At 51.2% G+C, this 22,660-nt stretch overlaps 7 protein-coding genes across 7 annotated transcripts; 4 read left to right on the forward strand and 3 right to left on the reverse strand.

Annotated features, from left to right (window-relative positions):
• Positions 1 to 2,925: 2,925 nt before the first annotated feature.
• Positions 2,926 to 3,955, forward strand: BDW74DRAFT_171211 (aldo/keto reductase family protein; the record flags this gene model as incomplete). The annotated part of the gene is made up of 2 exons (XM_073727273.1): positions 2,926 to 3,216; positions 3,287 to 3,955. 2 exons carry the CDS (start codon positions 2,926 to 2,928, stop codon positions 3,953 to 3,955), a joined length of 960 nt encoding a protein of 319 aa, XP_073578698.1.
• Positions 3,956 to 7,561: 3,606 nt separating this feature from the next.
• BDW74DRAFT_183288 (uncharacterized protein) lies at positions 7,562 to 9,534 on the forward strand (the record flags this gene model as incomplete). Its single annotated transcript, XM_073730478.1, has 2 exons — positions 7,562 to 7,607; positions 7,703 to 9,534. 2 exons carry the CDS (start codon positions 7,562 to 7,564, stop codon positions 9,532 to 9,534), a joined length of 1,878 nt encoding a protein of 625 aa, XP_073578699.1.
• A 195-nt stretch (positions 9,535 to 9,729) lies between these two features.
• On the reverse strand, positions 9,730 to 11,433 carry BDW74DRAFT_188840 (glycosyltransferase family 2 protein; the record flags this gene model as incomplete). Its single annotated transcript, XM_073731822.1, has 5 exons — positions 11,241 to 11,433; positions 10,910 to 11,154; positions 10,539 to 10,853; positions 10,060 to 10,475; positions 9,730 to 10,000 (listed from the first exon to the last, which is right to left on the reverse strand). Exons 1-5 carry the CDS (start codon positions 11,362 to 11,364, stop codon positions 9,730 to 9,732), a joined length of 1,371 nt encoding a protein of 456 aa, XP_073578700.1. The 5' UTR covers positions 11,365 to 11,433.
• A 790-nt stretch (positions 11,434 to 12,223) lies between these two features.
• On the forward strand, positions 12,224 to 13,582 carry BDW74DRAFT_183290 (acyltransferase 3; the record flags this gene model as incomplete). Its single annotated transcript, XM_073730480.1, has 1 exon — positions 12,224 to 13,582. The coding sequence occupies one exon, from the start codon at positions 12,224 to 12,226 to the stop codon at positions 13,580 to 13,582; it is 1,359 nt and encodes a 452-aa protein (XP_073578701.1).
• Positions 13,583 to 13,722: 140 nt separating this feature from the next.
• On the reverse strand, positions 13,723 to 15,411 carry BDW74DRAFT_188842 (FMN-dependent alpha-hydroxy acid dehydrogenase; the record flags this gene model as incomplete). Its single annotated transcript, XM_073731823.1, has 4 exons — positions 13,723 to 13,758; positions 13,848 to 13,951; positions 14,015 to 15,163; positions 15,210 to 15,411. The coding sequence occupies 4 exons, from the start codon at positions 15,409 to 15,411 to the stop codon at positions 13,723 to 13,725; spliced, it is 1,491 nt and encodes a 496-aa protein (XP_073578702.1).
• Positions 15,412 to 16,931: 1,520 nt separating this feature from the next.
• Positions 16,932 to 17,345, forward strand: BDW74DRAFT_183292 (uncharacterized protein; the record flags this gene model as incomplete). The annotated part of the gene is made up of 2 exons (XM_073730481.1): positions 16,932 to 17,159; positions 17,253 to 17,345. The coding sequence occupies 2 exons, from the start codon at positions 16,932 to 16,934 to the stop codon at positions 17,343 to 17,345; spliced, it is 321 nt and encodes a 106-aa protein (XP_073578703.1).
• A 1,083-nt stretch (positions 17,346 to 18,428) lies between these two features.
• BDW74DRAFT_183293 (uncharacterized protein) lies at positions 18,429 to 19,406 on the reverse strand (the record flags this gene model as incomplete). Its single annotated transcript, XM_073730482.1, has 3 exons — positions 18,429 to 18,800; positions 18,969 to 19,225; positions 19,286 to 19,406. The coding sequence occupies 3 exons, from the start codon at positions 19,404 to 19,406 to the stop codon at positions 18,429 to 18,431; spliced, it is 750 nt and encodes a 249-aa protein (XP_073578704.1).
• Between the last annotated feature and the right edge of the window lie 3,254 nt (positions 19,407 to 22,660).

Here is a 22,660-nt window from a genome sequence, read left to right on the forward strand (position 1 = left end):
GGACTTTGGGTCCACTGGCGGATCCGCTAGGAAAGGATCCGGGAGAAATCTGCAGGAGATTGCACAAGTACCAATTTTCCAAGGGCAAAATTCACTAGAGAGAGATATGGAGTCATCGGACTCGGCGCCGGGTCTACCATGGTGAGCTGCTCAAATGCCGGACGCATGTAGGTAGTACCTTTACCAGCAGACAAAACATCGTACTCGCAAGGAGTTCTGGTTGGTACAGGCAATCATGGAATAATGACAAATTATCTTGTGGCTTGAACGTGGCGGTCCAGCCCTCAGCCCATAAACAGCCCAGGATGATGCTTGCTGAGCTCTGGGACTGTCATCCGTAAGACGTAGACGTCGCCACGCCGTGCAGGCAACAAGCCCAACGCCCCCTTTACGAAGTAGTGACATTGCACCCCGACAGACTAAAAGAATGTTGTTTCCTTCTTCTCATCGGTGACTTGATGGCCCTTGTGAAACTCCGCACACTATGGAAAGAACACTCGGAAAAGATATCCGATGCCTTGGAAGAACGACGGCATGCAGGGCTAGTCGATCACGAACGAGGACAGTGCGAGGCGCCGGCCCGATTGTGGTTACCGATCGCAGGAGCTGATGGGCCAGGTTGCGCCTTCCTTGGGGTGTTTGAAGCGCACGGTGGGGGTGTGATTCGGATGGACGGGAATCTGATCACGCGAGTCCCTACTAAGCAGGCCATGTGCCTGATGAAATAAGAGCTACGTTCCGTGCACGTCGTGTGGCATAAGAGGAAGGTTGGGCGAGAGGGTTTGGGACCCGTCGTCGTTGCCTTATTCGTACTTAGCTAGGTAGAATTTATATAGGCAGCCTGTACCATACCTACCTAAGGGTAGGTACGGTGGTAGACATGACTTCATTCAGCGGAGGATATATCATGGAATGTATTCTGTGCGCATATTCTTCTCGCCATCAATACTACTTCAGTAACAATGGACCAGGATTATGTCCGAACGGATAGGGTTCGCCACGCATGGCGCAGCAGCTATTGCCCCCCACTTCACCTGTCGAGCCTTCTCCTACCTTGGTAATCTCCTCGACCCGATGTCACCCGTAGTTGGGACTTGGTCAAGGGACGACCCTGTACACCGTATCCATAGATTGGGATAATGGAGTGATATGTGTGCTAGGGTCTATAGGCAGTAGGATATTCGCGCATTTAGGGCCCCAGGTGTCACCTTCTTCACGGTTAATACGCGTGACGAAGGCGGAGAGTATACTAGCTATCTATTCATTTTGGTGCGGAAACCGGGAGGAATGCAGCAGGGCCCTCAACCGGGCCCGGGTCCAGATAAGACCACGATCCTTCCAAACAGAGCCCAACACTCTCCCGGCTGGCTAGACGGCCTTTGGCACTACCTTGATGTAGTCCTAGCCCTCTTACTGTAACTGTACCATGTACCGGCTAGGTAGAGCTAAGCAAAGACGATCATGTGCAGTCCACTAACACATACCATCTACTCAGGGGATCTAAGACCGCAGCAGAAGAAGAGTACCAATACAGTTCGCAGGCCGTAAATATTAACAGTACTAAGTTATCAGGCAGAGTGAAGTGTACATGGTACATTTCGCCCAACTGTGCCGTGCCATATTTCAAGATATGTCAGCGCAATTATTTACTTGCAGAACCTGGATCCAGGTCTGTGGGTAATCTAGACGTCCTAATTGTCTACCATACTTCACAGCAGAAACGACGAAGATGGAATCCCGTAGAGCTTCACCGGCCTCTTCAGCCCTAATCCCGACCGACCCAGCGCATGTGCTCTCAGTCTTAGAGTCGCTGACAACCCACCAAGGCGAGACAGCTACAAATCTGCGAGAAGTGGCCAAGCGCATGAAGAGGGCGGAGTTGGTGGTGTACTAACCGGGGTTGGACCAGTGGCGTTGTGAGTTGATGGATCTCAGATGATAGCGACGAGAGTACAGAGATCGCGACAGCATGAAGAATCCTGCATACGCCAACGATGATCGGAAATGGAGATTGCTAGTTGCAGGACGTTTTCAATCCCGCGGGCAAACAGAGCAGGGATGCCGAGACATTCAATATAGAATCCAGATAGGGACGGGGCTGTGCAGTGGCCAGGTTCGCACAAGGTCCTGACACCCACCACTCGTAGAATATGTGCCTCATCGAGCAGATGATAATGAGAGGCTCAGAATTTATCTTTGGGATGCGATCGCACTTGGTAAAGTATCATCTGTGGTAACGTACCATAGTATCAGGCGTCAGCCAGAAACCGGTCGCAAAACCCACCGTATCAGACCTTGTAAACAGTGGCTGGCCGGAGACAAGCAAACGCACAGAGGTATGATCCTCGAACTGATGTCTTGGACGACCTTGGCAATGGAGCAGGCCGGGTTTGGTTGGGATTTGGGGATTGGGCGCCATGTCTCGGCTGTTCTGCAGTTCGATGCCCAACTTGGAAATCTCCAAACGAGACCTTGGGATTTCAAACACAAACCGTATAGACCATTGGCCCATTTACACTGCCACCAACAGCCCGACGATCGATCGAGTCTCTATCTCCGTCTGGGAGTAGATAATGTCCGGCCGTTATAGTGGTCAAGGCCCCACTGGATTAATCTCTGATTGATGACAAGGTTAAAATCGGGGACGGTTGAAAGCTGACTGCAGGAGGGTTACACGAGACGTGAAGAACACCCTATCGCGTACGACGCCAGACACTCGAGCAATGGCTTTTCCAGTATCTTAGACAGGGAAGGAACGGTATCGGCTGGCGGGGTTGGACAAAGCCGGCCCGGCATAGGTACTTACGGTGGCTTAAGTACAAAGCAGGAAGGTGCGATTGGTGTGGGTAGACAAGGAAGCCTATCAGCGAGGGAACCGTTCTATATTTGTCATCATTTTTCATTAGAGTACACTTCCTTGTCACGATGTCTCCCGCCGGACTCGTCTTCGGAGGCGGCTCGTTCATGAACGAGACCGACTACAGCAACCTCGAAGGCAAGAGAGAAGCACTCGCCCTGCTCCAGGCCGCAGACGTCAAGACCATGGGCAGTGCAAAGGTCTATCAGGACTGCGAGAAGTTCCTTGGCCAGCTGGAGGCCCCAAAGACTCACGCCATTGACTCCAAGTACTCGTGGGCGATTCAGCAGGGCCCGTCGACCAAAGAGGCAATTCTCGAGAGCGCGAACAAGAGTCTTGAGTTGCTCAAGACTGATCAGGTGAATCTATGCCAGTACGATAGATGGGAATGCTTGATTTTTTGAGCTAACTTTTAAATCCGTTTCGCAGCTCGACGTCTTCTACTTCCATTCCCCCGACCACATCGTCCCCCTCGAAGACCAGGTCGACTCCGTGAACATCCTGTACAAGGAAGGCAAAATCAAGCGCTTCGGCCTCGCAAACCACAACGCATCCGAAGTTGAGGCCCTCGTTCGCGTCGCCAAGGCGAAGAACATGATTGTCCCGACCGTCCACGAGGGCCAATACTCTGCGCTCGCGCGACGCGCCGAAAAAGACCTCTTCCCTATCCTCCGCGAACACGGAATCGAGTTCCGCGCTTTCTCGCCGATCGCGGGTGGTCTGTTGACCAAAGACGCGGACCACTTCGAGAAAATCAAGACGGGACGCTGGAACCCGAATACCATGATCGGGGCGCTGTATCGACAGCTCTTCAATAAGCCGAGTATGATTGAGGCGTTGAGGCGGTGGGAAGCGCTGTCAAAGGAGACGGGGATTTCGAAGGTTGAGTTGGCGTATAGGTGGGTTGTGAATAACTCTGCTTTGGATGGGGAGAAGGGTGATAAGGTCATCTTTGGCGCGAGGAACCTGGAGCAGTTGAGGGAGACGCTTGGTTTGCTGAGGATGGGGCCGCTGGATGATGAGATTGTCAAGAAGATTCATGAGGTTGGGAACTTGTCAGGAGGATGCGCCGAGTCAAGGGTACGAGAGTCACTTTGAGGAGCTGAAGGCGAAGGGAGTCAAGTTGCATGCCGATAGCAGTGAGTACTCGGGTCGTCTTTCATATTTGAGCAGTGGTAACCAGTGATAGTGGAAGCTTGACAGTTATGGGGGGTTTGTATTTTGAAAAAGCCACTTTCATAGTTTGCGTGAGAATCATGCTACCCGTGCGCATTCCCATGATTTTTTTTTTTTTTTTTTTTGATTTCTTCATATGTCAAGCCAATATATCCAATCTCCCCAATAAACTACGTTCCGTGAGTCTGAAGCAGTTGGGCAATATCTTTCATAAAAGACAAGTCTAGCAGTTTCGCATGGTAACGAGCAGTGAAATTCTGACCCTCCAACGGCAAGTAAAATTCCGTACAGATGAAACATCCGGGAGATTGGGATGCATCAAGCTTTGATCGCGTGTAGGATTGGAGGGAGAATCAGATTGGATATGCGGTTTTGATGCGCACATGGGTGCGTCTCTTCCCTTCTCTGTTTCTATAACTACCTGGCACCGACTATCTATCCAAGCCTCATACAATCGGGATAGCCGCGCACGATCGCCCCATCGGTAGGCATACTGATCCGGTTTGGGAGTAAACACAACAAGACCGCAGATCCAGCTAGTCAAAGGCGACTCGGGCAACCGCACCCCTGTACTACTTCACATGGTGCATAATGCCTCCGATGATCTCCTACTACGAGAGTCTACACGACGAGGACTCTGCAAGTTACGCCATGCAGCCTGAGAACCGGAGCCATGTGCCATTTAGGTATACCTCTTTCTTCTGGGATACGGAGCCGTTGTCAAAGAGGGCTGTTGAGAGGACGGGGATCTTGGTGTTGTCGATCCTGATTGGGGCTTTAGTCGACCTCGGTACCTATCTACCTAGTGAGTCTGACGCCGTGTAGAACGTGTGGCAGGGTGGGACGTATTTTGACTTTTTACATTCGATTTGATCTTTGTTAAGGTTTGGGGCTCTGCGGGTCGGAATCGTGTGATCATCGTGAAGACCCCACAGCCTTCCAAAAGTACGGTACGAAGTAGACGATGAGTTTCGGCGCCATATGTAGCAGCTACCTAGGTACCTTAGGGGTGGTGACAATTCTTGCTTGGTGTAGTTGTGGAAGAATCCCTGAGCCATTTTCAGACGATTTACGATGTTATTTCCGTGTCCGACACTCCTGGCCGTTATATATTTCTGCCCCAAACCCCTATTAAAGTTTGTGGGTAATATACCCAATTAAAAAGCTAGGTAACTGTCCCCCTTTCCCAACTCTCCACACCCAAAATTATTGCTAAGAAGAGGCAACCAGCAACAAAGTCCCTCCCAGCCCCTTTGCCCGTTTTATCCGAAGCACTTCACAAATTATCCTGGTCAACCAGGTCCAGGAGTCCGTCCAGTTCAGTACCGTAGAGACGATCTGCATTGCGAGCAATTCATTAGCAACCACTTTGGAATGACGAATGATACAACACTACGACCAAGCGAGAAATGGGAAAATCACGGTCGCCGATGCAGGCTGGAAGATCTGTAGTCGCGGCGCCGGGTACACTGTACAAGAGCACGTCGGACCTGGATATCCTACGCCGCTGCAAGGTGACGCGGACGGTTAGCAAGACCATTCAATCAACATGCTTGCAAGGTCTCTAACTGCTACTTACCCACTGGGAACATGGCGACGACTGCAAGGTGAGGAGGGAGAGAAGCTTGATAGTGGCTGTTGAGTCGTACAGTAACTGTAGAAGAACCCAGGGCGAGTATTTGCTGCGAAGCCCATGATTGACCTCAGTGTTGATGCAAGTTCAAAATCTGATGGTATCCCCTTGAGAACTGGTCGGGAACCCTCCATCTTTATGCACTCGCCCCCCTCGGAGATCCATCTCAATTGCAACTGCTCTTTGTTTGCTAGAGCTTCTCGGCCAGCCACAACGTACGGATACCGCGGAATCTACCTGCTGCTACAATTAACACCTGCGAAGACGGCAAGAAAAAAGAGCTGGCTGGCTGAGCCGTACGTACCCCTGTGCCAGTAAGACCTCCCGACTCGCCACGCGAGGTTCGCGAAGTCCAAGTCACGCGAACCAGCGCAGATGTATCTGCATGTCAGACGAACGCGGGGGGCTGAGGAATTCTTGTGTGTGTATGGCACGTTTAGCTTATAGGTTGCTCCGACAGGGGTTGTTGTGCCAAGCGCGGTGTTTGCAGTCTCGTGAGGAACTTTCACGGACGGGTGTTGGGTCTGCAGGGGTACGATGGGGTGGCGAGCTATGCTGGCTGGCTAATAAGTGCAACGGCAAAAACTGTTGGTGTTCACATTTTCTCGAAGCGGGTAGGTGTGGTTACACTGGCTCCGGGCACTGTTGCAGGTGGTGAACGGCGTTGGTCTCATCAGGAGAACATATCATAGTGTTTGATGCAGAGGTTGAAGTGTAGCCTATCACCTGCCTACATTTTCCAGTATACTCGATGGTAACCCCAGACCTTAGCATAGTGATGTGGAAAATGTCGCTATGGGCTGACCAACTGCTCGAGAGTACTCGTGCCGCGACAAGCGCTGCTTTTGTTCCTAAGGCGGGGCCTGGATCCGGCGGTAGATATGTAAAGTAACATTCACATTGCAGACCCCGAATGGTTCACCGCTTTTATTTCACCGTTGAGTGCACCTAGGAGGCGCGGTGGACAATAGAAGAAAATGAGGTCAGTGTCGTTGACGTATCTAGTGAAAAGTCCAGTATTCCGAGCAGGTGCCTAGAAATTGCAGGTATCTTGGCTATGATGGATGGCCCTTCTCGCTGCAGAATATCAGTCCTTCATATTGATATCATCCCAACGGTGCTGCATTTGCGTCTACCCGCCTCCATACCCCGCCCCGTCCCGTCCCACGCTGAGGCCCATCTCCATTCGCCGAGTCCGTATCTATCGACCGCTCCAGGCCACCCCAGTTAGAATTGTTAGCTTCAAAGGTCAGCACATTGCAATTGACGAGACCATGATGCTACAGCGCTGCTAGCTTTCCCTCATCAATGCAGGCGTGGCTGGCATGGTACATGATTTAGGCCCGCAACCATTCAGCTACCTAACAGTCGTGCAGTCCACGCAATTTACCCCCACAGCAAATAACAAAAGTCCGAAACGCATATTCCAAGGCCGGTGAGTGATCTGGGTTTCTGCGAATTCAACTGAAGGATTCTTTGTGTAACTTGTGGAGCTGACTGTTCTGATTGGGCGTTCAAAGCTCCAGAGCCCGGGCCATAGGACTCTTGGCTTCGGTCTAACGTTCGTCAGGAGCATGCTAGACGCTGCAGGATGCGTCTGACATGCTAAACAATTGGTCAATCCTCTCCGTCATTGAAAATCAGACTTGTTGTGGTTAGTAAAGGCCCTCGCAGCTTGACATGGCCTGAGAAACCATTGCTCAAGTTCTTGCGCTCGGACACGCAGCGGGACATTCAGCCTGTTCTGCAGAGGAGGCTTCGCCTTCCCTATGTACGTACCCCAAATGCACGTACAAAAGGATCGCGGGGCTTCAGTCGCAGGCCAAGTGATAAAAGGTCCGCGTTCGCACCCAAAGAATTTGCCATAGACATCGGTTGTCCCTGAGATACAAGTCATGGCAACAAAAGGCGAAAATGTAGACCTGGTCATCATTGGGGCCGGTACGTACATAAACACCGTGGATGGCCACCTGTCCACCTTCATCCTGGGGCGGGACGTACTGCTCTGGCTACTGAAGCTGACTGGCAACCATCAGGCTTGCACGGCCTCGCCGCCGTAAAGACCGCGCTCCAGCTCGATCCCGACGTGAATCTTGTCGTCCTTGATTCTGCCGGATCGGTCGGAGGCGTCTGGGCGGCGGAGCGGCTATACGAAGGCCTAAGGACAAACAACCAACTCGGAAGTTACGAATACAGCGACTTCCCGATGGACGAGGCTGTACCGGACCTTGTGAGAGCTGGTGCACATATTTCAGGGCGAGCAGTGCATGAGTATTTGAAGGCGTATGTGTCGCATTTTAAGATTGTCGATAAGATCCGTCTGAACTGCAAGGTTGAGAGCATTGAGTATTCCGACCCTGATGCTGAGTTCATGGAGAAGAGCTGGGTGATTACGTATAGGAACACCAACACACCGGGGAAGAGCGATAGCGAAGGTGATTCCGAGGCTCGCCCTAGCATGCATACCGTGCGAACCCGCAAACTCATCATAGCGACGGGGCTCACCTCCCAGCCGCGCATCCCGACGCTGGCCGGAGAGGGCTCGTTCAATGCGCCCCTGTTCCACATCAAGGAGTTCGCCCGATATCAAGATCTACTCCTCGACAAGAGACCCCCAAGTGAAAGTATCGAACAAGACAACGCCCCAATTGCAATCCTCGGCGGCAGCAAATCCGCCTGGGACGCCGTCTACGCCTGCGCCTCGAATGGCCACCGCGTAAACTGGATAATCAGGGAGTCAGGAACCGGACCCGCATGGATGACGCCGGCCACAGTCTTCGCACCACTCCGTCTCCTCCTCGAGAGCCTCCCCCTCGTTCGGATGCTGGGCTGGTTCAGCCCGTGTATCTGGGCGAGTAGTCCAATTCGCAGCTTCCTCCATGGAACATGGTTAGGCCGGTTAATTGTGCGGTTTTTCTGGGCTGCGCTGGAGTGGGATATGCTGCGGACCAACCGGTACAGTGAGGATGAGGAGACGGCGAAGTTGAGGCCGTGGGTAAGTCCGTTCTGGTGCGCGACTGCGGTGGGCATCCTGAATTTCCAATCAGATTTCTTTGAGGTTATACGGGCGGATTTGGTCAAGGTGCATATTGCGGATGTTGAACGGCTTGAACCGAATACGGTTGTTCTGTCTACTGGGGAGAAACTCGAGTCCAGGGCTCTGATACTGTGCACAGGGTGGAAGGCGTCACCTGGGATCAAGTTCTTACCGGAGGGCATAGAACAGAAGCTCGGTTTTCCATGGGCCGCCGACACTCTAGATAAGGTACTAGCGAAACAGGCCCGCAAGGACATCTCCGCGCGCTTCCCAATCCTCAGCAGCTTTCCCGAAGACAAAAGCTCGAATCTACAGATGCACGCGAAAGATGCGTCGGGCCAGGACGCCAACGAAACAGTCCTGCATCCGTTTCGCCTTGCCCGCTTTATGGTACCCCCTGGGCTATGGGACGACCGCTCCATCGCATTCCTAGGGACGGTAACTACATTCAACACGACCCTGGTGACGGAGGTACAAGCTGTATGGGCCCTGGCATATCTGAATAACGGCCTTGAACCAGGACACCAGCAGGACAAAGAGTCACTAATACGCGAGACGGCTCTACAAACGGAATTCTGCGCACTCCGCTCGCCCGCGGACCATGGGGCCCGCAATGCGGACTTTGTCTTTGAGGTTCTGCCGTATCTGGATATGTTGCTTCGGGATCTAGGGGTGAGGACGGCAAGAAAGGGGTCCTGGTGGAGGGAGCTGGCTGTGCCGTATCAGCCAGGGGATTATGCGGGCTTGGTGGAGGAGTGGAAGGCACGAGCTGAAGGGCGAACTGGAGGACGAACTACACCTCAACAAGGGGTGAAAGCAAAGAGTGCCTAATCAGGACTAGGGAGGGAATGGGAGAGCTGGGGTCCAAGCTGCAAGACATACATGCTTCCCTTTATGCGCGTGGGAGGCTGTAGGCGCCGCGTATGGGATGTATATGGATCGTGCTACCCTGCTATACCAACGCAGGGACGTAATCATCGCGAAATAACGTCAGTTCGGCTGTCCATAAATGCCATTGACCCTGACTCATATCTTGTTAATAACATTAAACCCCTTCGACGGCTCAATCCACGCCGAGACCAAAGCCGCCGCCTGCATCAGATGCACGACGGGCGACAGCGCCACCGTTTTTAGTGCATTGAGCCCAACATCCACCCACGCTATATCGGTCATGGTCATATCCTGCATGACCGAGGCAACGATCAGCCCATGGACCGTCGTCACGTCGTTAAACAGAATCCAGTAGAAGTACCATCTGGGCACGAGGGTCCTCCACCCGAAGACGCCGCAGAGGGGGCTGAGCATGACACTGTTAGCTTACAGGGATCGACAGGGCTAGATGAGGACTGAACGTACAGAAGCAAGAAACAAGCAACACCCAGAATACTCGTCGTAAGCATGAACTGCACGATCTCGCTATCGATCGACAAGATGCCGGTATACCAGCGCCGGCGCTGCTTGAAGAAGTCACTTATCGTGCAGGGCGGCTGTTCACGCACGATCGCATGCAGCCAGCCGAATTTATACCCGTGCTGGACAGCCGAGTACGCGAACCAAAAGTCCTCGGCTACACAGGCTGTGTCCCAGGTCACCTTGTTCTCGACGGCGCCGTTGATGAGGATCCACGAGCCGTGCATCCACCCGAGCAGGGGTCGGTCGAAGAGGCGCACGGGCAGCTGGAAGCGTCCGTAGTCGTCGGCGATCCGCATGACTTCTGCGGCAGAAAGGAGCGAGTTGGACCAGTGGCTTGCGCCGTTGTAGTAGATTGTTCCCTGGGCTCGTCAGTCTCTGCTTTTCACCACACCCCCGCGGCGTGAAAATATGTATGCACTTACCATCCCGATATCCCCCTGTCCCCGCTCAATGAAATCCAGACACGTCTGCAGCGCGTACTCGTCAATCTCGCTCTCCTCGTCGAGATGCAGCACCCAGTCGTCCTTGCCGAGACTCCACTTCTGGCGGAAGAACTCGAGAACGCGCGCTTTGTACTTGGCCTGCTTTGGCTCGAAGGCGTTGGGCACGTCGTCGATATGGATGTACGCGGGCAGAGCACCCTTAAAGATATGACCGTTTTCGCCGTCGACGACGACGTGGAATTCCACGCCGGGGTGCCGGATTATGTCCCAGTGGCGGGCGGATTGAAGGACGGTCTGTATAGATCTAGTTAGGGCTGTACTGTAGGTTAGAGAGGGAGAGGCAGACCAACCTCGTAATTCGTTCCCTTCGTCACGAGACAGACGCGCAGCTTATTAAAGGTCCTCCACTTCACAGCGGTCTTGTTCGCATGGGGCTTTATGGGTAGACAGAGGCCCAGGACAGATGAGTATGGCGGGTACTGCGCGCAGAGAAAGAAGACGTTCATCAGGAAGTGTAGCACAGTTGACCAGTCCCAGCTGTTGTCCTCGGTAACCACGACATGGTAGCCCGTCACTGCGATGATCTTGCTGAGTACTGGGAAACGTTAGTTAGAGCTCCCACCTAGAGCTATCCAGAGACATTTAGGCAAGGAAGAGAATAATGCGAGTTGAATCACCTACCGTAGTACGTCAGTGCTAGCGTGAGCGGGAATAGGATGTAGTTGTAGTTAAGCACGGCATAAAGTCTTCCGGACGAGTGAAACCCAGCGGACGGATTGACATGTGGTTTGACCTCTTCAGCCATGTTGTAATCGCCCTCGCCTAACTAACACGCTCGTTCTTTCCGCCGAGAAGGGAGCTGCAGCGTCCAGGGGTATCTGGTTGTGGCGGTCGCACGCTACTTATCCTCCGGGGCTCCTGGGCCGCCGGTCGGGATAGATCTGAGCCATCTGACGCAAGGCGGGCGATGGATCAAGGATGATGTGACGGTTGACGATAGATGAGATCCACCATCCCCGAAACAGGAAATCGCATCTGGTCGAAACTTGGCCAGGGCGCCGATCGGGTTTGCAGATCGGCGGACGCTACGATACCCTTGGTGTCATGGCAGAGTTCCCTGTGATAGACCAAATCCTTGGACAAAATATTGAATCTGCTGGACAAATAAATAGCTCATCAGACACCGCTGTCAGTCATTTGGTGACTTATACCCTACACTGAGGGGGGTGGGCAGTCTGCCCTAGAGCCTCCACTTGCAAGGTTAGGGCTCGGGCCTGTTCGCTGTGGGCTCCACCCGCGATCGGCCATCTAGCCATGGCTGGCATTCCGCAGTCGCTGAGATCGTCTGCGATAAAACCGGTTCGCAGGAGTCTCTCCGTGCCTTCGAAGCAGGCTCGAGGCTGGACGTGTCACTTCCAACGCTCTCGCCAGTTCGATCCGCGACTCAGCGACCGCAGATTACTGCAACCGCAATTTCGTTACGCGAAGTAGGATATTCTTCTTTGACCTCTCCAGTGCTATCTACTTGGCAAGCATCCCCACAAGTTCTGGGTAAGCGAGCCCTAAGAACCTATCCCTGAGGCCCCCAATCCCCTCGACATTTCTCGACCGCAACCGAACCTTTCCATTGTGAACAATCAGCACCAAGACCACCCAGGCCCTCAATGCCACGAGTACAATGGCTCGACGGCCTCAAAGGCCTCGCAGCGCTCATCGTAGCCATGAACCACTTCTTCAAAGGCGAAATGAAAGCCCTAGAGCGCTCCTACTGGGACGAACCAGCGTCGGAGAACCGGCAGATCCTGCAACTCCCCTTCCTCTGCCTCCTCTGGTCCAGCCTGTCGATGGTCCCGCTGTTCATGGTGCTCTCGGGGTACTCGTTGTCCCTCAGCCTGTTCAGGCTGCGCGACAGCGGCCGGACCCTCGACTTCCTGCACCGCGTCCAGACGGGTCTCTGGCGCCGGCCGGTGCGCCTGGTCCTGCCCCTCGCCCTTGTGACCGCGCTCTCTCAGCTGGTTTACTTTTTCAACTTGTACGATGACGGCTGGCCGCTTATCCCGAAGGGAGATCTCGCGGGCGTCAAGCCTTGGACGGATCCGCTGGCACATGTATCCTACGCACTGGGGTATCTCGCGGACTGCATGAACATCGTCAGCTTCCAGTGGCGGAGGGGGTTCAACGTGCAGGTCTGGACGATCCCGCTGGAACTGCGGGGGTCGTATGCCGTGTACCTCGTGGTTATGGGGTTGGCGGGGTGGAGGAAGAATGTGCGGGTTATGGTATTGACGGCGATGATGGCGTACCTTGTTTGGTACGCGCACTGGGATATCTTTGCGTTTGTTTCGGGCGTGTATCTCGCCGAATGGACGGATACAGCGCCGGACTCTTCAAGTTCAACGCAAGCTAGGCCACCGTCCGATGCAGATGGTAAAGTGCGAAGCTGGCGCACACGCATCACGGCACCTGCGACAATCCCAGCACTATTATGTGGCATCCACCTCCTCTGCCTCGACGGCCAAGTGCACCAGCGTCTTCCTCCGGAATACGCGCTCCTTGCACCGTTCCGCACGCGGCACTGGACGCGGTATAACCCGTACATCGACGTCCAGTACATGTGGCAGTCAATAGGGGCGTTCCTGACCGTCTGCGCAATCGCCAACAACCCTCTCCTCCAGCGGCCATTTCTATCCCAGCCACTGCAGTATCTCGGACAACGGCACTTCGGGATCTACCTTGTGCACGAGCTTGTTTTCCGGATGGGCACGGTGTCACTGCGCGATGTGATTTGGGGCGCTGTCGCGCAGAAGGAGCTGGGGTCTTCCTATCCCGGGAGCGAAATCGCGCGGCTGCAAGATCCGTCTGCGTTTTGGAGTACCTGGATTGGGGCGGGGATTGTGCTTGGCCTTGCGGTGGGTGTACTTGCGGGGGTGTGTCAGCGGGTGCTGGCTTGGTGGTTTGGGGTTGTGGATGGGTGGGACAGGGGGCTTCGAAGGCGCGAAAAGCGGAGTGGGAAGGGAGAGTAGGGAGGTAGGATAGGGTACCGGGGATTAGTTCGGGTGGGTTTGGTGCCATACCATGGGCTATCGTCCGGTCGGCGGGGCGCTGCAAGTACCCCATGGAGGTGGTTGATGGCCACACATGAAGAAACAAATCAGCTACACACTCAGTTGTATAGATCATACGTTCGTACCACAGGATACTATAAGAACCGTCCAAACTACGTAACATCTACGAGCCCTAGAGCTTATGGCGCGTCCCCAGCGCAGCACGCAGGTTTCTCCCAAGAACCAAGTCCCTCTCCAGCTCGGCTGGATTCACAAACGAAGGGTCCAGCTCAGATAGGTCGACGATTCCCATGAGCCGTAGACCCGTCTCGATCTCATCGCTCAGAACTATGATCGCGTCAGTATAGTATGTCGACAGTTTACGACCTGGAAAGTTAACGGTTAACTCACTCTGCAACGCCTTATCAACCCCCTCAGTCCCATACCCACTAAGCGCATACAAGAACGGCCGACCGAGTCCGACACCACTCGCACCAAGGCAAAGCGCCTTAATGACATCCGTTCCCCTGCGAACGCCGCCATCAAGGTGCACATCCACCTTCCTTAGCACCTCCGGACAGAAGACATTTATCTCAAGCAGCGTGAGTATCGAGCTCGGCGCATAGTCAAGCTGCCGTCCGCCGTGGTTACTCAGATAGATTGCATCGACGCCAGCCTCGGCCGCTTTCAGCGCATCCTCAGCCGTCTGGACCCCCTTGATAATCAGCGGCCCTGACCCCCACGCTTCCCGGATCCAGGGGATATCGTCCCACTCTAGTGCAGACGAGTGATACCCGCGGAGGACAGGCTCGTCGCCGCCCGGCTCAGACACACGCGGAACCTTTTCTCCCTGCTCATCAAACATCTCAACTTCAAGCTCGGCCTTAAACCGCTCGTCTGCCTCCCGTTTACCAAGAACCGGTGTGTCGACTGTGACAATCAGCGCAGTATACCCAAGCCTCTTCGCCTTGGCAATGATCTCCCGCCCCACCTTTTCTTTATCATGCGGAAGATACAGCTGGAACGCCAGGGCTCCCTGTCCGTATCTCACGCCCAGGTTCTCGACCCTTTCTTTTTCAATCTCCGACGCGATGTCCGCGTGGCTGACGGACGAATAACTCGAGGCCGCATAGACGATATTATGTCGAGCGGCGGCTCGAACCAGACAGAGCTCTCCATCCGGATGTCCGAGTTTTGCGCGCGCGGTCGGGGCGATGAAGATGGGCAAGCTACTACCATGACCCATGATGTTTCGGCGGAGCGACACCTTTGATACATTGCGTAGGACGCGAGGGCGCAGGGTGATTTTGCTCCAGTCTGTTAAGTTCTTATGTAGAGATTGCAGGGTGTCAGCGGCGGAGCTGTAGTACGCCCAGGCATTGGGCGCGAGGGTCGCTTTTGCGACCGTTTCAAATTCAGTCAGATTTTGGATTGTATGGAGATGCGGTTTGGTGTTTGACGCAATTTTGTCGCCAGCAGTAGCGGCAGCGGTCGGTCCGCTGGGTTTGGGTTTTGGCTGGCGGTCGCCCGGCGAATACTGGACGGGGCCGAGATTGCTTTCTAATTGGGTCAGCCAATATAAGCCATGAGGGAAAGTTCTATCAACCCTTTGGAAGCTCCTCCAACGTCCCCTGTGGATGCGTTGCCGCAAAAACAGCCGTTGCGTTCTTGCCTGCGTACTGCAGGATCGCAGCGGGACCGCCAGGGTGCTCGTCAATGAAGCTTGTCACATCGTAGACCTGATTGTTGATGATGACCCAGCAGGACTGCCGGGTGTTGTGTTGGGCGACGTATTTGGGGGTATACATGGGAGTTGAGGTGGCTTTGTGACGGAAAGCCAAAGTCAGGGTTGGAGAAGGGCTCAGTGAGGGGAATTGGTGCTTATTATATGGTCATATCCTGGCCTTATCACCTTGCAGATAGCAAGATAACAGGGCCAATCCCAGGATCATGATTGGGTGGTTGGCGCCATATAGTGCCCATATCACGTTCTTTACTCCCTACTCCAAATCCACGGTCCTTCTGACTTGACCTTGCTTGAGTATCCTTTCTCTTTCGCTGTGGAGCACCCATGATCTGGGGTGTAAGCGACATACATCACCTTGAAGAACACTGGTATGGTTAATTAGCAGTGAATAAAAATACCTGAAGACATAGACAACTCACTGTAGAATCTCAGGAACCCGCATGGCGGCATCGGAATCTTCCTCAACAGGAGAATATTGCGACAAATGTTTAAATCACTGCGGCGACGGGGAGAAATCTCTTCAAACGCCAATTCTCTTCGCTGGCTCAGGGCTAAGGTCAAGCAGAGCGACTGCAGGTGGATCGCATTGAGCCGCTTCTCTTGCTAATCGCCTCCAGGCTCGGCACCTTCATGTTCGGTTTCCGGATCCCATAGCCCCCTGGGTGTCAGCTGGAGATTGCGGTTAGAATAACTTTCTTGATGCTCTTGCGCATATCAGCGAGCTGAGGCCGGCAAACAAAAGCAGCGGGACTCTGGCCAGAAGAAGGGTGTCAATTAAAAGAGGCACCTCGGCGAGAGAGCAAAACGACTTTGCCGTGGCCTCTATAGTATACCTGACCGATCGAACGGTGTCAGTTAGCCTTCTCGTTTTGAGTCTTCTCGTTGGGATCATAGCCCATGGGGGGAACCATCGGCAAGGCGACAAGACGCGTACAGATAGACGGAAGCTCACAAGACTTCAACAACGGACGGCGACCAGTCCACGCTGACAATCAGGTGCCCAGGTCGTCGAGGCTTCTGCTGGGGATGCAGGTAGATTCGCTGGCTGTATGATGGAGAGTGGCAGGACGAGCTCCCCTGCGGCTCTGTGCTCAATGTCCGGACTTTTGCTGGCGAAAGAGACCATCGCTTTGGTTGGACGACTCCGGGACGGCCATAGCAGACATGACGGCGGGCAGAGGCTGGCCCAGGAAAGTGCACTGCTGATGGTGAGACAGTGGCACTGGCAAAAGCGTGAATAAGGACCTACCTACCCCAGGAGGCTGTGATCGGCAGTGTTACAGTCACAGTCCTTGTTCTTAAGCACCCCCACTTGCCAGCATCCAGCCACTGGCAAGCTTGCTCGAGTGAATGAATGAATAATGAGCCTCTCCCGATCCCGGTGAATGGGTGTGTTACCGCTCCGGGCTGCCCAACTCGACTCCAGCTCTCCTCACAACAAAGCATAAATAGGCTTGCCGCTCCCTGGGAGGAAAGCGTTCCTTTGACTTCAACATCCTCCTCTACAATCACCACTTCGCACCCACTTTGATTTCCCTATCTCCCACCTGCTCAAGATCACTTACCAAGGCTCCTTCCATCATGAAGCTCACCACTGTCTTGACCACTCTCCTGGCCACCGCCACCACCGCGAACTCCCTGGCCACCCCCAACGAAGTCGATGATCTCCAGGCCCGCAACGCCTCAAACACCCTGGCTGCCCTGGACACCTGCGGTGACGGCTATGCCGCCGACCAGCGCCGCACAAACAGCAAGTGCAAGGCCGACAATGGAGATAGCCTGTTCTGCTCCTGTGACCGTAAGAGCGTTGTATGTTGACACCGCACCCCAGCGCTATGCTCCGGACTGCATTCACGATATTTGTTGGTTGACTGGGGATTGTGCTGACCGCGTCGTAAACAGGTCATGTGCATTCCCAGCGGACACTGGTCGGTCTGGAACCACTGCTTCCATAGCCAGTGCCACGGCAACTGGAACGGCGGCGCACACTGCTAGATGGGCGCGGTTGCCGTCCCTGGCGGAAGTGGTATGTTTATTTCTGCCTTTGGCGTCCTGTATGCGAACACTGCTGACCTGTGTTGGAATGCTGAGTGGTCATTCCACCTATCTGGACCTCCACCTCTGGCAGGATCCAAACCCAGCCGCGGCTATGATGAAGATGAATTGGAGAAGGTCGGGGATGGGATCAAGAAAGAGAATGAGATCAGCGGAGATAGGTAATGGAGGATTGATGGAACCAACCGCACGACATTAATGGCCTTCTTCCACGTTATGTTATGTTTTGAATCGATACTCGCTATCCATTCCGAAAATCCAAAAACACATGCGAGTCCGGATCCGTCGTCGTCGAGAGCACAGAAACACATACCTAAACTATTTGGTAAAGTAAACTAGAACGATCGCTTGCCTGATTGGGAGCTCCGAGTAGAAAGAGGAACATACCTATAGGACATGTTCAGGCACATCTACAGCTGTCTCAGCTTGAAACCCTCAAGCTACTGCGCCATCGTCGGCTTCGTCAAGAACCGACGAGTGCCTCGAAGGTCGTCGCCCGTCAGAGCAGATGCTGGGTGCTGAATGTGTTCGCAAAAAGGTCTACAATAAGTCGTATTATAATGCGCTGAAACTATCTCCTGTTCATAAGGTTAGCGTCAAACACCTCGGACTCTATTGGAGCATGCCATACCTACCAGACACCAGAGTCTACAGCATCATTGTGTGCCAGACGTACAAAACTGCGAGACGTGCAAGATCCAACACATAATTCTGCATACCTCAAAGAGACTAAGATGCGTCGCTCGGTGAGCATGCATCGGCAGACCGAGGCACCTAGTCTACCATACCTAACTGTCTAAATACATGCATCACGCACCAACTGTAGTCCGGTACCCAACAGCATTCCCAAGAAACCCAGCTAGGATATGACGCCACTGGTAGCCGTGGCCAGAGGGAGGCAGGCAAAGGATCGCGGTACAAGACCTCATGATTGCGTCGACCCTATGTACGCCACCAGAATTGCCGAATAGCTATGATGCACTATAGTAGTAAGTGGTTCCCGGACAAAGGTGAACTGAGAACCTACGCGCCTATAGCCCCAAAGAGCTGAATGGCCTTAATTGAGTCGATGTTCGCTGCCGTCAATAAGATCGAGAAGGCAATGATAAAAATGCTGACCACAGTCAACTTGGTCAGAATTTCGTCGAAGTAAGCAAGCACCCAGATCGGCGCTATACGCAGAACCATCCCTACGATGATGGGTAGCTGCTTGGCGTACCAATCTAGCCAGCTGCTGGTGAGAGGTACTCCATCCTGTCCGTTATAATAGGGCAAGGTTTCCTTCTTGCGCCAGAAGGGGAGGACGAGCCAACGAGAGTCTAGGAGAAACTCATGCACGGTGCTGGTCTCTCTCGGGAAGGTGCTAATGAGATCTTCCTTCTCGATGTAGGTCATCTAATCGCCGTGGATCGCCCCGGTGTTGTTTCGGTGCCATTGTCGCAAGATGTTCCGTTCCCTGGCCGTGGTCCGCGGGCAATTCGAAACGGGCATGTACGAGTCGATATAAGTGTCTGTCGGTGGATTGTGTTAGTATGAGCTTGACCCGGGATTGGAGGGACTGACAGTAACTTTGTAGCTTCTCTTTCGCCTCGTGGGGATTTCCCGGCGAGTTTGGTACGATGCGCTGCTAAAGGTACCGTTGTGGAAACTGTTTTTGAAGGGTGCCTTCCGCGCCTGGAGCTCCAGCTCTTCTAACTCTGCTTCAGCGTCGCTCGCTTCCTGTTGAAGCATCTGCGTGACGTAGGCATTCAGTCGATCAAAGCGGCGGTAGTGGGAATGTGCTGCACAGGATGCCTTGAACGCGGTATAGCCGCGGTAGCCTGCAATGGCCTATGTTAGTAAGTCTTCAGCAAGCGGCAAACATCGACTCCTCAACGAACCGACAAGTTGGGCAGGGTATTGCCCGATATCGTCTTGCGTGAACTCGGGCACTGTCACTCTTTTTCTCGCCACTGCTGCTGCTTCGGCCGCTGCTGCTTGTATAACAGGTATTGCGTCCATGGCATTTGGTGCCGTATTGGGCTGCACGTTTAACTTGATCCTGGCAATTGAATGCTGGAGAGGAATTTGCACTTGGAGAGTGATGGAAAGTGGGAGGAGGCTTCTCACCTTCAGGGTGAATCGGGGGGAGAAGAGCTCCTGTGGTGATGGTGACACAAGGTCGTTTAGGTGCTCAGAAGTATGAGACAAAACCAACCATCACCACCTGTAATTAGTGCAACTGCACTCCACATGTCTCGCTGCTCTCTCAGCAGCTCTCACCCAGGATTCTATTCTCTTCGTCTTACTCTTCCTTCCCTTTCCTGTTCTTCATCCAGCTTGAGGCAATGTTGCCATCGCTCAGGATCTCGAACAGCCTCACCCAGTCTCCTTATCCTCCCTATTCTCTTCTCTTACTCTGCTTCGAAGGTCGCGGCCCATCCTGGGCGTGTTTTGGTGGTCCCTTTATCCCGTAGGCAATCTCCATTGTCCGCTGACCTTCTGTATCCTTGTCCGGATACTGAGCGGATCTGGATTGCGCTCTCCCACCAATTATCCATCTCTGCTTCCGCCATCGATCATCGTCCAATTTAAGGCTTCGGAGTCACTCTCAGCACCCCGCCTGTCTCCCGCATTGCTCCAAAACCCGTCGAGGGTCGTACCATGCGTTGACGCCGCCAAGCCCCTCGGTTCAAATCCGCAGTAATGGCGAGGCACACGACAATGACTACCGCTGCCCCGTGATGCGCAATTGCGACAAGAACCGCCGACCAGAGTCGAGCCGCGGCCCCGACAGACCGATGCTGCCGACACATACAAAGTGATCGAACTCAAGGACAAGGAACAGACATTGTAGTCGGACATACTCTCCTGGCTGCGCGGAAAATACGGCATGGAAAATGCGACATTGGATTGGCAAGCCCTTCAACCCGGCGAAGATAACGAGGCGGAGGGAGAGTGCACTGCTAGGTACCGAGAGCTCGCGCGACTCTCCAGCCAACCGTACACTCAAAGGGCCAGGAAGTGAGATCGGAAAGGGAGACGCGCATGGATGTTATTCATTTCGGACCGGTTGGTCTGACCGAGGATCAATACGCGAAGGCAAAGAAGGCGGAGAACGCGCTATTTTGATATTCAAAGGGTGCTGAGCGCCGGTGGAGAACGCGGTTGACACTACTCCTTCCCTCCTGGGAGAGAGAGGCGCCGGGCTACCGTAGTGTTGACGATCGAGGTGGATTTCAACGCCGTTTTCTCGCATTGTCGCTTACGTCTACTGGAGACGCCTGTGCATTTTCGACGGGGCTTTTGAGAGCCGCAGTGGGCCTATGGCTCGATCAAAATGCAAAAGGTATCACCGTTGGACTCCGTTTGATGAGACAATCAAAGCGAGAAGCCAGGCAGCCAGGCGGGAATGGGATTGCACGCAGCACACAGGCACACAGGCAGGCAGGCAGGCAGGCAGGGAGGGGGCAGCAGAAAGTAGTTGGGTTCGACGCGCTAAAAGCTGGCATCAACGCACTAGTCTGCCTTAGGCAGGAAGACAGGTGGAATCTAGCCCGTGCCTTAAATTCCACGTGGAATTTATAGCTGTATTTAACTTACCGCTTTATTACTTTTAATACCTTTATTATTAAATTTATATATTTTATTCTTAAGAATAAAAGCAAGCCTATAAAGTAGTAAAACTACCCTTTAATTTATATAAGCTGCTTATAAAGTACTTAAAAGTATTTATTAAGTATTTTAATAGTTAATTTTAATAAACTAATGGCGCATTTAATAGGTTTATAAATATATATAAAAAATACGCGGTAAATTATATATATCTTAATTATTAAAATATATAATTAATAACTGCTTTTTAAGTACTTAGGAACTAATTAATAATAAAAACTATTTTTTATTTTTTAATCTTAACTTATATAATTCTTGCTTTTTCTTTTTAATTTTAATTTACTTTGCAAGTAATTTAATTTTAAGACTTTAAATTTTTAACTCCTCTTTTAATTTCTGCACTTTTATATTTTAAGATTAGTCGCGTGAATTAGCTATAGTAACTTTTTAAAGACTAATCTAAAAGGTACTAAAAAAGTAAGGGTAAGTACTTAATAAGTAGTTTTTAAATACTTAAATAAAAATTATATTATAATCTTGCCTGGGAACTTTCTTACTAGCTTTAATTATTTTTTTAATTATTTTTTTAACTTAAAGTTCTTTATAGTGGCCTTTTACTACTAAAAGATAGAAAAAATATTTAATCTTAATTATAAATATTTTTAAAAAAATTAAACTTTTCCTCTTGCTAAGCTAGCTTTATAAAATACTTTTATATAAGTACTTATAAAGTGCTTGGTAAGTATTTTATAAGTACTTAAGGTAAAGATATACTAAACTAAGCTATATAATTAAGATAACTAGTCTTAAAAGTTTAAGTTATATATTAATACTAAAGACTATAAAAGCTATAAGCTTAATTTTATTAAATATTTTATATATCTAGCTTTTATAACCTATATATATTTAGTAAGTAGTTAATAAGCACTTATTAAGTATTTAAACTAAGTTATTAAAAACTTACTTTAGAATTACTTGCAGTAGTATTAAGTGCTTTTTATAATAATTAAACTTATTATATATTTACTTAATAGTATTTATACTTTTTTAAATTAAATTAAAAATATAATAAAAAATAAGAAAGTAATGCTTGTTAAGTCCTGCTATAATAATTATATTTTTTTTATAGCAAGCCTAATTTTAAACTATAAAATACTTATACTTTAAGAATAATTAGCTAGTAAGTACTTTTAAAGCACTTAAAAACTAGTTAAGAAATACTTATAAATTAAATAATTATATTATTTTTAGTAATTTTTTTTAAACTTATATTTTAAAAGTACTGCTATTCATGCCCTAAGATATTAATTTAAAGAATTTTTATAAATAATTTTATAAATTCCTTAAAGAAAATATACCTAACATAAAATAAGAATATTTTTTAAAATCTAGAGTTATAAATAAGACTTTGGGTTAATTTTTATTAGGAACTAAAATAGCCTTATTATAAAAAATTAGCTATTACTTAATAAGTACTTAAGAAGTAATTAAAGGTTACCTTTAATTTACTTATTATTTATATTTATTACTAAAGCATGCAGTCCAGTGCCATGTATAATATAAAAGGTAAGCTTTTTACTAGTTAACCTGTAAATAATATTATAAACTTTTTTAAATATAATATAATAGCCTTTTATTATGTCCTTAGTTATAAAGACCTA

Source organism: Aspergillus multicolor (genome assembly GCF_047715735.1).
Source record: "Aspergillus multicolor strain CBS 133.54 unplaced genomic scaffold BDW74scaffold_43, whole genome shotgun sequence".
Classification (NCBI taxonomy): Eukaryota; Fungi; Ascomycota; class Eurotiomycetes; order Eurotiales; family Aspergillaceae; genus Aspergillus; species Aspergillus multicolor.